Source organism: Copidosoma floridanum, unplaced genomic scaffold, assembly GCF_036245765.1.
Source record: "Copidosoma floridanum isolate Cflo_tuat_1 unplaced genomic scaffold, Cflo_Japanese_pri ptg000004l, whole genome shotgun sequence".
In the NCBI taxonomy this organism is placed as follows: Eukaryota; Metazoa; Arthropoda; class Insecta; order Hymenoptera; family Encyrtidae; genus Copidosoma; species Copidosoma floridanum.
The window spans coordinates 35,445,706-35,461,266 of record NW_028321881.1 but is presented as its reverse complement, the minus strand read 5'-3'; the positions used below and the strand labels follow the sequence as shown (position 1 = coordinate 35,461,266).

At 38.7% G+C, this 15,561-nt stretch overlaps 2 protein-coding genes across 2 annotated transcripts; both read left to right on the top strand.

Moving 5' to 3' along the window:
* The first annotated feature begins 13,678 nt into the window (after positions 1 to 13,678).
* On the top strand, positions 13,679 to 14,285 carry LOC149375830 (uncharacterized). The gene is made up of 2 exons (XM_089596859.1): positions 13,679 to 13,694; positions 13,819 to 14,285. The coding sequence occupies exons 1-2, from the start codon at positions 13,679 to 13,681 to the stop codon at positions 14,283 to 14,285; spliced, it is 483 nt and encodes a 160-aa protein (XP_089452985.1).
* A 432-nt stretch (positions 14,286 to 14,717) lies between these two features.
* Positions 14,718 to 15,056, top strand: LOC149375829 (uncharacterized). The gene has a single exon (XM_089596851.1). The coding sequence runs from the start codon at positions 14,718 to 14,720 to the stop codon at positions 15,054 to 15,056; it is 339 nt and encodes a 112-aa protein (XP_089452977.1).
* The last annotated feature ends 505 nt before the right edge of the window (positions 15,057 to 15,561 follow it).

Genomic DNA, 15,561 nt, shown 5'->3' with positions numbered 1-15,561 from the left:
GGGAATACGGGTAGTAACTGCTAAGTTTCGTGACCAATGCAAATCTATACCTTGATTCTTAGAGCTTACCGTGAATGAAATGAGATCCTTATTCAAGTATATTATTTTCTCATTTGAATGAAAAATGTTAATGTATAAGATGAAAATATTTTTTCGTAATAACTAAAAAACAACGGAAATGATCATTACAATACCTTTCCTTATGTTGCAAGCAGTTATCTGCACTTCAACCCCATAAATTCAAAGTTTTTTATTTCATTACCGATGTAGTGTTTTTCGAAATCCACGTGAACTTTTTTTATATTCGTGCTCTTACTAGCAGAAAATGATGTGGATATTAGTTCGTGACTTCAATAAAAAGCATTTGGTCCATAGTTTGAAAATAGATACTTAGATCTCAAATGAATAGGGCTCCAGCGATAAATCCTTTAAAAAAATCAGTGGACAGTGGGTGCTTAGGTACCCAAGTAAAATGTTATACTTCTATTTAATTATACAGCAGATAATATAGATATAAATATAAATATACCACCTATAAAAGAATATTATACACAAAGGTGGTGCTATTATCATTGGAAAGAATGTACGTACATTAGTTAAGTGTGGTTTTAATGAATATTTTAATGTTAAATCTCTGTACTATTCTTAACAATGTATTGTGGCACAGTACAATCTAAACAATATGGAGGCTGGCCAGTATAAGACTGTGCACTTTCATCGAATCTTGTGATGGTTTCAAAACATCTTCCGAAGAAAATTTAGCTTTAAAAAATAGCAGATTGTTAAAGTGTACCATTTTTCACATGTTTAATTTAGAAAGTTTGCAACTTAACATGCAAAAATCACTTACAATTGCATTTATAAGATCCATATTAACCTCCTCATCGTCGTTTGTATGAAACACCACTATGAGATAAACCTGTTTCGTTTTCAAATAGATCAATAATTTTCTTGTTTTCCCTAATAACACAAAAAAAGGGGTAAAGTGTCGAAGCGTATACGTAAGTACATTTATATGAGAAGAATAATTCTATCGTTGCTGCATAAATTTGTGTCCTTTTTTTTTTTTTTTTTTTTTTTTGCAGGGAGGGGAAAATCTTCATAGACGCCCCAGCTAATCCAATGATAGTGTCAGATCTACCAAGTGTGCCAAGTGACTACAAACTAACCTTCCCGCATGGAACAGGTCCATGAGGACCACTCCTCTAGAATACGAAGGGCATAAGAGAACAAAAAAGAAGAAAAATAACAGAGAATTTCGGAGGCCAGCTCGCTCTCAAAGGGATAAGAAGAGGGGCCCTTACGCATCTGGGTGAAACTCGATCTTATTATCTATGTGATAAACGTCCTTAAGTAAAACAATCACCTTTATCACAAAGGAAAAATTGTAAAAAAAGAAAACTCAATAAGAATGTATTATTGCATTAATACAGTAGAAAATTTTTTTTTTAATTATGAAAATTTCAAAAAATGTAAAAAAATTATATCATTAACTATATTTTTATTTAAAGAGTAACAAATTATTGATAAGTAAATGTTTATTATTACATAGTATGAAAGCGGCTTTGCTAAAATTTACTAATTTCAAAATTTTCGAAACATTCACCTAAAAAATATATTTCATTAAATAAAGTATCTATTTCTTCAATTCATAATCATTTTAAATAAATTTATACTCAGTAAATAACAATTCACATCAAAAATAAGCAATGAAGTGCCCGATATAAGATAAAGTAATCGATCTATCTTATATCGGGCACGCTCATAGCAGAATTAGTAAGGGTCTCAGCCAGTATGCAAGAGGTTAGTGGTTCAAATCTTTTTGGAAATGACTTTTTAATTTTTAAATTTTTTTTCAATTGGCTTAAAGGAAAAATAAGTAAAATTTAAAGTGTGTGGTGCGATAATGTTGCGTGGCATGGTGTGGTAGGATGATGTTATTGTGTGGTGTGGTGTGATGATTTTTGGTGGTGCAACGTACAGTGGATCGGGGAACATCGTGGTGGATAGGATCAGGTGGTGCTGATTAGCTGTGCCATTTCCAGAACCCTCCACTATTTTCTAGTGTACATAGATATACATTTCTATGCATGAGTCATTGCAGGGCCTCTTATATTATAGACCTGCTCCTACGCACTTGCGCAGTGCAACGAAAGCGCGATTGTAGAATGGCATTGTGGAGTGGTGTGATGTTATTTACCATTTCAAATTCACCATCACTGACATGTGCTGTAAATGGCGGCTATCCGCTGCACTTTCCCTCGACCCACTGTAGTGTAAGGGGACCGGAAGTACGTCAAGAGGGGCAAGGTGAAGGGGAATAATCAATAAAAATCCACTTTCGTTACACTGTTTCTCAAGGTCATTAATCTGAAATCGTTGATATACTCTGTAAGGCAGAACGCACCCATAAAAGTGCAACTTCAAAAAAGATTAGCCTTATTTCACCACAATCCAAACTATAATAACAAATGTTTTCTTTGTAATTCACGAATTTACGTCCATCAAATGTAGAATAGATTTGTTCGTTCACTTTGTTTGAAGCGTTCGGACCTTTTTAGAGATTTTTGGAGCAGTTCAAACGCTTCAGGTCGAATAAAAAAACAAACCATATAAATCCTTAAATTAGCAAAATTTTGCAACACACACCACGAACACGCGTATAGTAAAAGGACTTACTCCTAATCGAAACAAGTCATGCGCGTGTGGATTGTTTTCTTGTGATTTAAACATCAATGCTATCTTTGATTACATTCACAAGCAAAATAATTTTAAAAATTCAGCAAAACTTTTTAACAGATGAGCAAAGGATTCGTACGTCAAAGGTGGCCGTCAAAGTCCAGTGTCATTTGACTCAGATGAATCTTCCAAGAATAGCAAATTTTACGACTGTGACGACTCTGATGACTCTGATTACAAAGATAAATCTACGGATAAGCATTTTATATCTTCTTAACAAGAGTAACTTCTATGTATATAGCTGGAACTCAATGTAAAAATAATAACAATAGAAAATAAGTTCATACATTCTAACGAACAGATCCCACTTACTAATGTATCATGATCTCCGTTCCACACTGTTATTACTCGACAATATCATATGTCATTGAGATATTACACAGTTTAATAAAAACTTACGGTTACAAAGATTAACACAAGTGAATTATACATTTTTACGTTTATTACGTAAAATACAATTTATCATGCTATTTTTGCAGAAATGATGTACATTAAGTATTTTATTCAAGACTTACATCATACATTTCTACTTAGCATTTAAATATTAAATTCCCATATGTATGTGTCGATGCTGTATCTTACTAATATTAAGCAAAGTCACTAAAACCGTTGTAATCGCTTACTACGAGAACTACTAAACCGATTTTGCTGAAGTTTTGCATACTGATTCTTAATAACTCCAAGATGGTTTTCACATAGTATTTTTCTTAAGAAAGTTAATAACAATAGCGATAAATAAGCTCAAAGTTTTTCTAAATTATGCAAGATCTGCGCTTTAGTTCAGTAGGATCCGCTAGGTGGCGCCAGTGTGAAATTGAAGCCACCTGCAATCAAAGATAGTAAAGAGTGGTTATTACATGCCCCATTGATTTGTCGATTGTCATAGTCATTCATCGGTAGTACACCAAGCATAGAGTTGTTAGTCTTGCAGCTGAGCATCTTAGCTACCGATAACACTCTTCTTTGATGAGTAAGCGAAATTAATCAGTTTTCACCCTGGATCGCCAAGATAACCGAGTGCCACGAAAAAATAGGCGGTCAGAACGTCAACATCTCTGGCGGAGCACCAGGAGATGTGTCTAGCTAGAGCAAAATCTGCTCCAACACTTCAGAGCTTTGTGGCCGTTCAACCATCCAGACTGATCACCTATCCTCTTCATGGTCTGTGCTAAGAGAACCTAACAGCTATGAAGGAAGAATAAACTTGAGCCATCGGGACAGTCTCCTACAGGCAAGCATCACAAACTAATCCGTCCATCTTAGATCACCAAAACAACTTCAACGTTATACCAGGAGACGCTAAGAAAGAGCTCTACAACCAGCTCTAAAGCTTCAGACGTTGTTGTTTTCCTCCTGATGAGTGTGATGCTTTAATAATAGGCCAGAGAAGATCACCCTGAGGTATACAGGCAATCACGTTTGCTGAAAATTTCAGTCAAGAAAGAGTTTCCTTAAGACCTCACTGGTTCTTTTCAGGGTCATTGGATGTCAAACTACTTTGCCAAAAAAAAGATAAAAACCTAACAAAGTTTAAAAAATAGGCTTTAGGGCTCACGAAAGTCCTAACTATGCCAAAAGTCGCAAGAAATCGAATTGGAAGGAAAATTTTACATGCATCTGATGAATACAATTTTAGGCGTCAAGAAAATGACGCTGAACATTTATCGAGATTAAAGCAGCATGAAAATCAATAAATCAAGAATTTATTGAGTGAGGGATCAGTTTTTCATCATAACCCTTATAGTAATTTCTTGAATCTTCTAGATTTTTAAATAGGTAGGATATGTATTTGTATTTTTGTGGTAATAAAAATTGTAGAGATTAGGCTCCAGGACTTTGAACTGTGGTAATAAAAATGTGAAATAAGAGAAAAAAGTTTTTTGTGAGTCTTAAATCCTTACAGCTTTAAAAAAAGCCCTAATTTTACATTGTATGAAAGAAACTGCAAATCAACGGCCTTTTACGGCCAACGATTATTCTATGGCATAAGAAACGCACGGTACTTTTTAGCATAATTATATTTTTCTTCACTTTTTACAGCTCTTTACTTGATTAAATAAACTGTATGGATTCAAAGCAAATATGTTTTTAACAATAAAATTTTTGTTCTAAGAAGTGTCACAAATAGATGTAAAATTTATAACTAAAGACGTTTCACATTACATGTCAACACACTACGGTGTTCCATTTAGTTTTTTTCGGGCACAGCCGAGACGGGAGCCTGCTAGTATATTAATAATACCCACAAATCAATAAACGTACCATTTGCTGCGTCACACCTGACACACAGTGTCGAAAAAATGTTATTACCTATAACGTGCTACATATTATTGAAGTACAGTTTTTGTATTTATACTATTGATAGATGTAGAACTGTAATAGTAGAAATATTCAAGCTTACAGGAGGATACTTTAACAATGAAGAACATTATTCAAACACGTGAACACTATGTACTTTGAAAACTATGTTTTCCAATTTGTACATGCTTGTTACTTTTTTTAGCGATGAAGATGACAACCCTAACGCGAATGTTAAAGAGTATTATTAAACAAATCTGCCTTGCTTGCTCATCAAGTTTGTATCCTATACGATGAGTACCTGATTTAATTTGAAAAATCGTTTACTTTTAAAATTCCAAATAGTTTTTCATTACGTTAAAAAAGAAAGTAAAGAACATTGATTTACTTTTATTAGCCAAACTTAGACTTTTCAAGCAAGAAAAAAAATTTCATATTGACTATGAAATGTGTTACGCACATTTTTAATACAGAAAATAAAGCTACTCTGGATAAAGCATTTGAAACTGTTGCGATGGATATTTGCGACTCAAATTTAAATGTGCCTGTAAAAAAATAACCACGTCTAGTAACAACTAAAAGTATTTAACTCAAAGTAGATTTGTGTACTATATTTATATATCTAAAAATGCCAATTTTATACACCTTATGTGATGTTATTGGAACAACTAAAAAAACTAATAAATTTGTTCTAATGCGGTATTTAGAAGAGAAAGTGGAAACCGTGGGAAAAGTACAGAAAGACGATGTTGACATTTATAATGGCTTTGCCATGTCACATTAACTGCAAGATTTTTTCCAAAAACATTTAAAAAAATTGATGTATCGTATATGCACATTGCGTGATAATGTTTACGCAGCAAAGTGAGGGTGCCAACACACATACACACATTTAGTCTTTGTAAACACTTTTTTGTGGGTCGTTTGGTATGCATGTACATGTTTGCTTTCTCTATTTATTTTTTCAATTATAATATTTAAATTTGCCCCCAATTTCCTACTGATAACGTGAGCGTGGCATCTAAAATTAGATGAGTATGAGAGTCGTGTGAATGTATGTTGACCAAAAAAGTGCTTCTATTTATTCTAATAACATTAGTTAGTAAAACTTCCTTTCGTAATCGTTTCGTAATCAAATTCTTCTTTAATTGGGTTTTTGAAATGAAACTTCTTATGTTGGGCCATCAACAACCGCGTGAAGGGAAATGCGTCACGAGAAAACGTAGCCACCTACCCTGCAGCCTAAGCCCTCTCCATAATTTCCTCTCTTACACACACTACCTCCAGCTCCATCTCTCTCTCTTGCACGTACGCTGCATGCCCCCTTCCGTTTACCCTGCTACTATACCAATGTATATAAATATATTATAGGCATGTATGCTTTCACACTACGTTTAAAACTAAACCGATGTACACGTATGTATATTTCATGCATATATAGGGGATAGGAGGGCACGTTGAGCAGGGTTGCAAAGCATGGCTCCTTGATAATATTAATATTCATGCATTTTAAAAATAAGATTTTCATAGAAATTTAATAAAAAAAGCTCTTACTATTATCCTCTGAGTCTTTAATGTCATGAAGTATTGCTTTCCATTTATTTTGTAATTTTTAAATGTTGTGTACTAAAAAAAGGTTTTCTTCATTTTTGAATAGCTTGAAGCATGTCGAAAGTGTTATATTTTTTTCACAAAAATGAGTCAATTGGATAGCTCAGGTCTTTAATTTTCTCGTCCAACAACTTTTTTGTTCTAAGGTTTATATAAATACCGTAATGAATGATATAAAATTATTTTAGAACGAGGCAGGCGTTACACCTTGGGAAGGGCAGGCATAGTCAGGTGAATAGCCATAACGCTCGTAAGTTGGCTGCGTGGATCGCTTGCTGATTTTATACCTAATTTTATCCGTGTACTAACAGTACGAGATGCTTTGAGTGCCAGATTGCAATGTTTAGTGATTTACGTAGTTAATTACGCTTAGTCAATTGTATTAAGCGTGTCTATAAAAATTATAATGTATCGATACGTGACAGTTTTATAATCCGTGTTTATATACACATACATACATACATACATACATGTATACATATACTTTGTTTTGTTTTTCACATCTATATACATCATGAGGTGTGAAAAACAAAACAAAGTATATGTATGTACGTATGTATGTATGTATGTGTATATATATACACGCATTATAAAACTGTCACGTTTTATTGGTTTCATTACAAAAAAGTAGCATTTTATATGTATACATTCAATACATGACGTCATTATATTTGTTTATTCGTAAGTACTAAAAAAAAGTATGTGAACTTTTTACTGTACAATTGCTTACTAATAGAAAAAAAGTTGCTTAATCACAAAATTTTTAATTATATAATTTTTTTTCAAATAAAATTAGTTTTATTATATGAATAATTACAACTAAACTGTACACTTAGCACTTCATAACCGCCGTGCTATGCGTGCCCTACCCTATGTCACCTCGTGCCTTCCAATGGGGTAAGAGGAGCAGTTTTTAAACTTATTTTGGATATTTTTTGCCGTTTGTAATAAATAAAAAAAATTTTTTTCACGTCTTTTAATTTCAAGCAGTTGCTTCTTTTCGTTTTTATTTTTTAATAGTAGCATATTAACAGTCTCTTTATGCAATTTGCAACTAAAGTTAGGGTGACACACCTGTCAAACCCTCCTCTACGCGTTTCATGTCCCAGTCCACGCAAAAATTCCAGAAAGTTAAAGCCTTGCATTGCTGTTGTATACTTAATAGTGTAATAGTGCTTGATTTCTTTGAGTCCCTCAAAAAAACACAGTAAAAATGGCTCTTCTTTCCTATTTATTCTTTCATATATAAAGAGGTATGTCAAAAAACGTTTATAAAGTATTAAATATGTAGAATACGGCAACCTAGCTTTTGAAAACGAGGAAAAACGCTGTACCTCGAAAGGGAAGCAAAATTGGCTAAGAATAACAATTTTTACGTATTTCCTGAAGGGCAATTATATGATCAAGGTGCATAAATATAAAAGGGTTGGACTAACATAATCTTAATTATTTCCTTTTTTGATTAAATCTTCAAAAAAACGAGTAAAAGAAATTATCGTTTCCGTGCCGTGCTTTAAAAAATGATATGAACATTAACAAAATCACATTTACAAAACGGACATAGCAAATGAATTGAATCAAAAGTTATAACTTCACAATGTAAAATAGCTGTATATAAAGTGTAAATAGATGTAGATAGGGTGAATTATTTAACTTTCATAGTAGCCAAAATGTAAAAATATTTTGATTGATCGGATAAAATAATTCTAACAAGAATTAATTGTAGATATATGATGTCATAGCAAATGCACGATTAGTAATTTAAAATAAAAAGAATTTTTGTCCCACGTAACTGGACAAAAGTTTTTTTTTTTTGGGCAGTATGGTTCAAATTTCTGTTCGTTCTGAATAACGTGACCAATAATTTGTAAATGTAATAATACATACATCATAGCAAACAGTGAAGTAACAAAAATGCGCGAATCACGCGTGACATAAGTAGTATTTATAAGTACATGTTTTTTATGCATGCGGGTGCTTGAATACGTTATAATAATAAAATATCTACTACTTTGATGTCAGATTCTTAAAGACCTATTAGAATTAGGTACACTCTAATTTTCTCAGTTTTTGCTATACTACATTTAATAACATTTAAGTTGGATGTTTTACTTCTGCCAGGGATTCCAAGAACCACACCTGGTTATTTATTTATTTGTTTTTTTTTTTTTTTTGGTGAGTGACAACGGACGTGCACGCTTTTTCTTATACTTTCTGGTTGACAGGTCCCTGCACTAGCTGGCTGGCTCTGTTTGTATCACCTCTGCTACTCTGTATTTTCCTAACCTTAAAGTGCATACTGTTTTCTTACTTTTTCTGACTGATGGGTCTCCGTTCCCAACCGTCCTTAAACGCAGGGAGCATGTATCTCATCGTTATCCGTGATAAAGAACTTCGTTCTTAATAGTTCATATACATACTCAAGTTAAAAAAAAGAAGACTATCTGATTGAAGCAAAAATTGGGAAAAACTTTTCTGAGCTAGTATCGCAGACTGAAATAAGCGTTAACCTTAACAAATAAGATTATAAGTATTATTTGATATATTTTTGTTTAATTTATTATTTTTCTAACAAGTAGTTGTTGCACTACTTTGGCCAGTCAACACCCAACTCCCATCATCTGCAAAGACGAGGCATGCAGAGTGGGAGACATACCCCCTTCATGGACGGCTTTTTTTTCTAACTACGAGCATGAAGAGTGGGTGCTTCCACTTTTTAGTTACTAGAGGAAATCAAATTTCTCTTTCTCATAGTATTTGTATTTTTTTCTAGGATTAATAACTATAGTTTGGTACAATAGAAAGACTTCAAAGTTTGTTGGAAATAAGAGCGACCGACAGTAGGCCCGGCTTTTGTGTACATTGTGTACATTTGTTGTCTCTGGCGGCTCAACGCTCTGTGCGTGTGCGCTTGGTCGACTTGGCGCGCTGCAGGTGTGTGTGTGCGTATTCACGCGGCAAGTTTTGTATACTGTGAGCGCCAGATTATACTCAGCTCTCGTCGAAGAAAGACTCTCTCAAGTTACGTTGCCAAACTCTAGCATTCAAAGGTGCATACATCACCTTAAATACTAGTGTAAATCTTCTGATTAAATCTTGCTATACAGTGGACAAAACTAAGTTGTGCAGTGCAGTGCACTTAGTGCTTTGTTTAAGTTGCTCATTGCATAATTTGCAGACCAGCTCAAATAGTTGATCTCATCGAACTACCAGTGATTATCAACAGTAAGACTCAGTGAAACTCTTGTGTATTTTTACTGACAGTAATTGTGCATTTTTTACAGACAGTGGTTTATAGTTATTCAATATTTCAATTAGTTATACTCTATCAGTGCTTTCAGTTTCACATTTATTTCGAGTAACTTTCAAAATCTCTTGCGAGCTCAAGGCCAGTGCGTGTTTACATATCGTGTTATTCAACTTGACTCTTTTCTTTCTACATTCTTTACCTTTATATATTTCAATAGTTTGTTGCTTTAAGACTATAGACAGTATTTATTTTTCGGTATAAATTTGACCTTTACAGTTTTGTGAATATTAACTGTGTTTTCTTGACCTGTGAGTGACATTAAAAGTTGTTATTTTTATGCTGTTTAATTTTATTGTGTTTTATTGTGTTTTCCCAATCACCCTATCCGAGCCTAGTGTGTGCTAACGCATACGCCTCGTACATTTTTGGTCCTTCGAGCAGGATCGGTGTGATTGGGGAGTGATCCGGTGGCAGTGCGCAATGGAGAGGGCCGATGCAGCAGCCGCCGCTGCGAGTGACGATGTCGCTGTGACTACCATCATCGATGGCCAGCGGGTTTCTGTGACTGACGGCTTTCCGGGGCGCGGCACGCGCTCAACGGGAAATGTGATTCCGGCCGGGTTCCTCGCAAAAATTGAGTCACAGAGAGTGTGCATAATTGGCCTGAGCCAGTGTGGCAAAGCTGCTGAGGAGGCGACTGCGGAGTGCAGTCACGCTGAGGCCATGCAGCTTAGAGAGGACTGCATCGCGCTCCATGAGGAGTATAAACGTGAGCATGCTCTCATTGAAAATGCGTGCTCGGCGGTGTTGCTTAGAAATGAGTATTTCAGTTGGAGTGCGTCGGGAGCTGCTCAGCAGGCATACTCGAGGTCAATGAGATTCATAACCCAGCTGCTCGCTGCCCATCCGGATCCACAGGCAAACTTATCAGCGGCATTAACTACTGTCAGTCACACTCAACGAGGCAAGCTCCTGAAGATTAAGCTTCCGCAATTCTCTGGCAACTACACAGAATGGGTGAGTTTCCGAGATCTTTTCTCAAGTATTATGGAAGTCGAGAGGCTCACTGATTTGGAGCGCCTTTACTACCTGCGAGCATCGCTCTCGGGCCAGCCAGCAAAACTCATCGAGGGACTCCCTCTCACTGCTGAATCCTTCAAGATCACTTGGGATGCTCTGCTCGAGAGATATGAAAATAAGCGGTTTGTGCTCGCACAGCTGCTGCAGGCCAAGAGACGCATTCCACCGATGCGTGTTGGCAGCGTTGGGTCGCTGATGGATTTGGCAACGGAGAGTCGAAAGCTCCGCAGGCTTATTTCTAGCCTTGGCTCTGCTCAAGAGGTGCTGGATGCCTTGTTCGTGGATGAGCTGCTCCGAGCGTTGGATCGACCGACCAAAGAGGCGTGGGAAACATCGACACCTGCAAGAGCCGACTTCCCGGCGTGCAAGGCCTTGGAGAAGTTTTTGATCGAGCTGGCCCAAACCTTAGAGATAGTTGATGCTCAGTCAACCAAGAGACAAGATAACTCATCCACATCTAGTAGGACTCAATCCAAACCGAACAAAGCTAAGCACGCTCATACAGGTCAAACTCATCCGCTCGGCAACACTCAACTGGGCAGCAACGCTCAGCAGAATCGGGTTGGGAGTTCGGCTCGGTCACAGGATGATAGACCGGCTCCTCCAGTGTTCCCGTGCACGTACTGCAACAAGCAACATTTTATTTCTCGCTGTCCGGCATTCGCGGCCCTCTCCATTGACCAACGATACCGGTTCGTGGATGACAAGCCTTTGTGCTTCAACTGTTTGGGCCGCCATGCTGCCGCTAAGTGTATGAACACGAAGAGGTACCAAACCTGTGGTATGGCTCACCATACTATGATTCACGGCGCTCGGTTGTTGCAACCGATCAGCAGGTTGGCGTCTCAACCGACTCAACATTAAGAATAGAAAATCAGCGCAGTCATTAGACACACTCATCGTCGAAACTCCACATCTAGTAATACTCATCCCAGAGTCAACATCAAGTCAAACTCAACAAGGATCACATCGTCCAACAAAACATCTAGTCACTCATCTATCTTGTTGCCAACAGCAGTAGCCCAGGGACGTGCTCCAGCTGCACATCATCATCTCAGGCTTCTGATCGACCAAGGTTCAGAATTATTATATATTTCGGAAATGCTGTAAAGCGTCTGCAGCTGACGCGCACGAAGTCCAACATCTGTATCCTGGGCATTGGAGACAACGTAGTCAGTAAAGCACTTGGTAAAGTATGACTCAGATTGTTTTCATTACATTCTGACTCCAGCGTCGATGTGGTGCTCCACGTCTTACCTAGAGTAACAGCTCCACTACCATCTTTTCAATGTAAGACAAGATCGTGGCTGCATACGGAGTTTCTGGAGTTAGCTGACCCCCATTTCTATCTGCCACGAGACATATACTTGCTACTTGGCACTGACTATTATTTAGCTATAATCACCTCAGATCTGCTCAGAGGTTCTTAATCAGAACCTATCGCTCAACGTACACTGTTTGGTTGGATTTTATCGGGTTGCGTTAACCAGCCTGTTACAAAGATTACTCGTCACACTCACCATATCATTTCAAAAATAGAAGATAAACTTCAGGAATTACTCATCAACTTCTGGATTCAAGAAGAGGTCTCTTCAAAGTCAAGCTCGCAGCTTACACCACAGGAACAGGAGTGTGAGGAACACTTCGTGCGAACTCACTCTCGGGATAACACCAAGAGATACGTGATAAAGCTTCCTCTGAAGCAATCTCCATCTCTGCTGGGCAACTCAGTCAACCGTGCTCGTAAATGCTTCGATCGCACGGTGACCAGGCTCAAAAAAGACGACAAGTACGACAAGCTCTATACAGATTTCATGAATGAATATTTAAGTCTTGGCCATATGCGACCAGTGCTTGCAGATGAGCTCAACATCAAGCCTCATTTTTATCTGCCTCATCACGGCGTATTCAAGGAAGATGGAGACAACGCCAAAATCAGGGTGGTTTTCAATGGATCAACCCTCACTTTCTCTGGACATTCACTCAACAGCATAACTCACACGGGACCTAATCTACTGCCCAACATAACGGATATACTCTTCTAATTACGCACATTCAAATGGACTTTCTCTGCGAACATCTCCAAGATGAATCGTCAGATCAAGGTTCATCCAGACGATTGGGATCTTTAGCAAATTATCTGGCATAGCAAAACTCACGAGGAAGCTCACTTCCAGCTCACCACAGTGACCTACGGGACGAGGCCTGCTCTATTCCTGGCCACACGCTCACTGCTGCAGCTGGTGAAGGATGAAGGGCACCGTTACCCCCAGGCGGCCCGGATTCTCACCAGTGGCAGGTATGTGAACGACATTTTTGGTGGAGCGGAGACTCCAGATGAGTTGAACGAGCAGGCCCTCCAACTCAAGGAGCTGTGCATGGCGGGCGGATTTCCCCTGGCTAAGTGGCACTCAAACACGCCAGGATTCAGTTACTTAGACTCCAGTGAAGAATCAGCACTCTCTCTCGATGACTGTGATGCTAAAGTACTCGGAATGGTTTGGAAACCACTTTCAGACAATCTCACCTTTCAGTGCACACTCAAGCTTCTCAGTCAAACTCCAACGACGAGAACAATTCTTCCAGAAATATCTTAAATCTTTGATCCTCTTGGAATAGTTGCTCCAGTAATTGTTGCAGCCAAACTCATCATTCAGGAATTGTGGCTACTCCAAATTACATGGGATACACCCATACCAGATGCTCTCGCTCAGAGGTAGCTACAAATACGAGATGATCTAGCGAAACTCTCCGGAGTGACGGTTCCTAGATAGCTTGGAGCACATCCTTTTTCTGTGGTGGAACTCCATGGCTTTGCTGATGCATATTGGTGTCATCAGTCTCGGACTTGGAGTTCCTACTCAGGCTCACTCAGTCCAGCTCCACATTGCACAAACTCTATCATATCACAGCCACCCTCTTACGTGCTTGTGCCAAGTTCAAAGCCTTACTTACACACCAGGAATCATCCGTAGCTGTCACTGCTGAACTCATCACTCAAGCTAAGCTCTTACTCATCAGATTAACTCAACAGGAATGTTTCAAGAAGGAAATTAAGATGCTCAAATCAGGTTCGTCCCCAAAGGGCCATGTTTTCCACCGGTTGATGGCATATACTGATGATGCTGGCATACTGCGTGTGGGAGGCAGACTCATGAATGCCAAGCTCAGGCCTGATGCAAAACATCCAGCTTTACTTCCTCATCAAGCTCAATTCACCAGTTTGGTTATTGATCACCGCATCGGCAAACTCTACACGGAGGAACTTAGCTCATTTTTAGCAAAACTTGTCAAGAGTTTTGGATAATCGGTGGAAGGGCCCCCTTCCGATCCAGAATCCTCTACTGTGTCAAATGTGCTAGGTTCCGGGCACAAAGAGCACAACAACTCATGGGACAGTTACCCGAGGCCAGGGTGACTCTCTCCAGACCGTTTGCTCACACAGGTATCGACTACGCAGGTCCGATACATCTCAAATCTTGGCGCGGCAGAGGGTCGATGACATACAAGGGTTGGATATATATGTGTGTTTGTGTGTTTTTGAACCTCTGCTGTGCATCTCGAAGCAGTGACAGATTACTCTACGGAAGGATTCTTGTCAGCGTATTGGCGATTTGTCTCACGTCGGAGACGTCCATTTAAGTTGTATTCTGATTGTGGGACGAACTTCGTTGGTGCAGACAGGGCTCTTCAACAGTTATACTCAAAAGCAATCAGTCAAAATTCTTATCTATCAGCTATGCTCGCCCAAGATGGAACGTCATGGCACTTCAACCCTCCAGCTGCTCCTAACATGGGAGGAAAATGGGAGGCAGTAGTGAAGTCGATGGAACACCATCTCCATCGGACTATGGGAGAGACTCTTTACACGCTTGAAGAGATCACGACGTTGCTCACTCAAATCGAAGCAATACTCAACTCTAGACCACTGGAACCACTTACCAATGATCCAGAGGATTTAGACACACTCACTCCAGGACACTTCTTAGTCGGATCAGCACTTAACTCACCACCAGAACCGTGCTTGTTGGATTTACCTCAAGCAAGGCTCACTCGCTGGCAGCTAATCCAAGCTTGAAGACAAAGGGTTTGGAAGCAGTGGTCTACACAGTACTTGCTTAGATTAAACTCAATCTCCAAGTGGCATACTCCAGCTCATGACATCAAGACAGGCTCATTGGTGCTTATAACTGGTGAGACTCTACCACCAGGAAAGTGGCCGCTGGCCAGAGTCGTCGACGTCCACCCAGGCAAGGATGGCCTGGTTAAAGTGATGACTCTTAAGACCTCAGTGGGCGCGCTCAAGAGACCAATTCACAAGTTGGTGCCACTGCCGGTCTACGGATGTTGTCAGCCGTTGACTGACGGCGGGCGGAATGTTGGAAATGAGAGCGACCGACAGTAGGCCCAGCTTTTGTGTACATTGTGTACATTTGTTGTCTCTGGCAGCCCAACGCTCTGTGCGTGTGCGCTTGGTCGACTTGGCATGCTGCAGGTGTGTGTGTGCGTATTCACGCGGCAAGCTTTGTATACTGTAAGCGCCAGATTATACTCAGCTCTCGTCGAAGAAAGACTCTCTTAAG

Excerpts from the sequence above, each read along its gene's own strand:
- LOC149375829 (XM_089596851.1), top strand. The coding sequence starts at position 14,718 with ATGCTCGCCCAAGATGGAACGTCATGGCACTTCAACCCTCCAGCTGCT.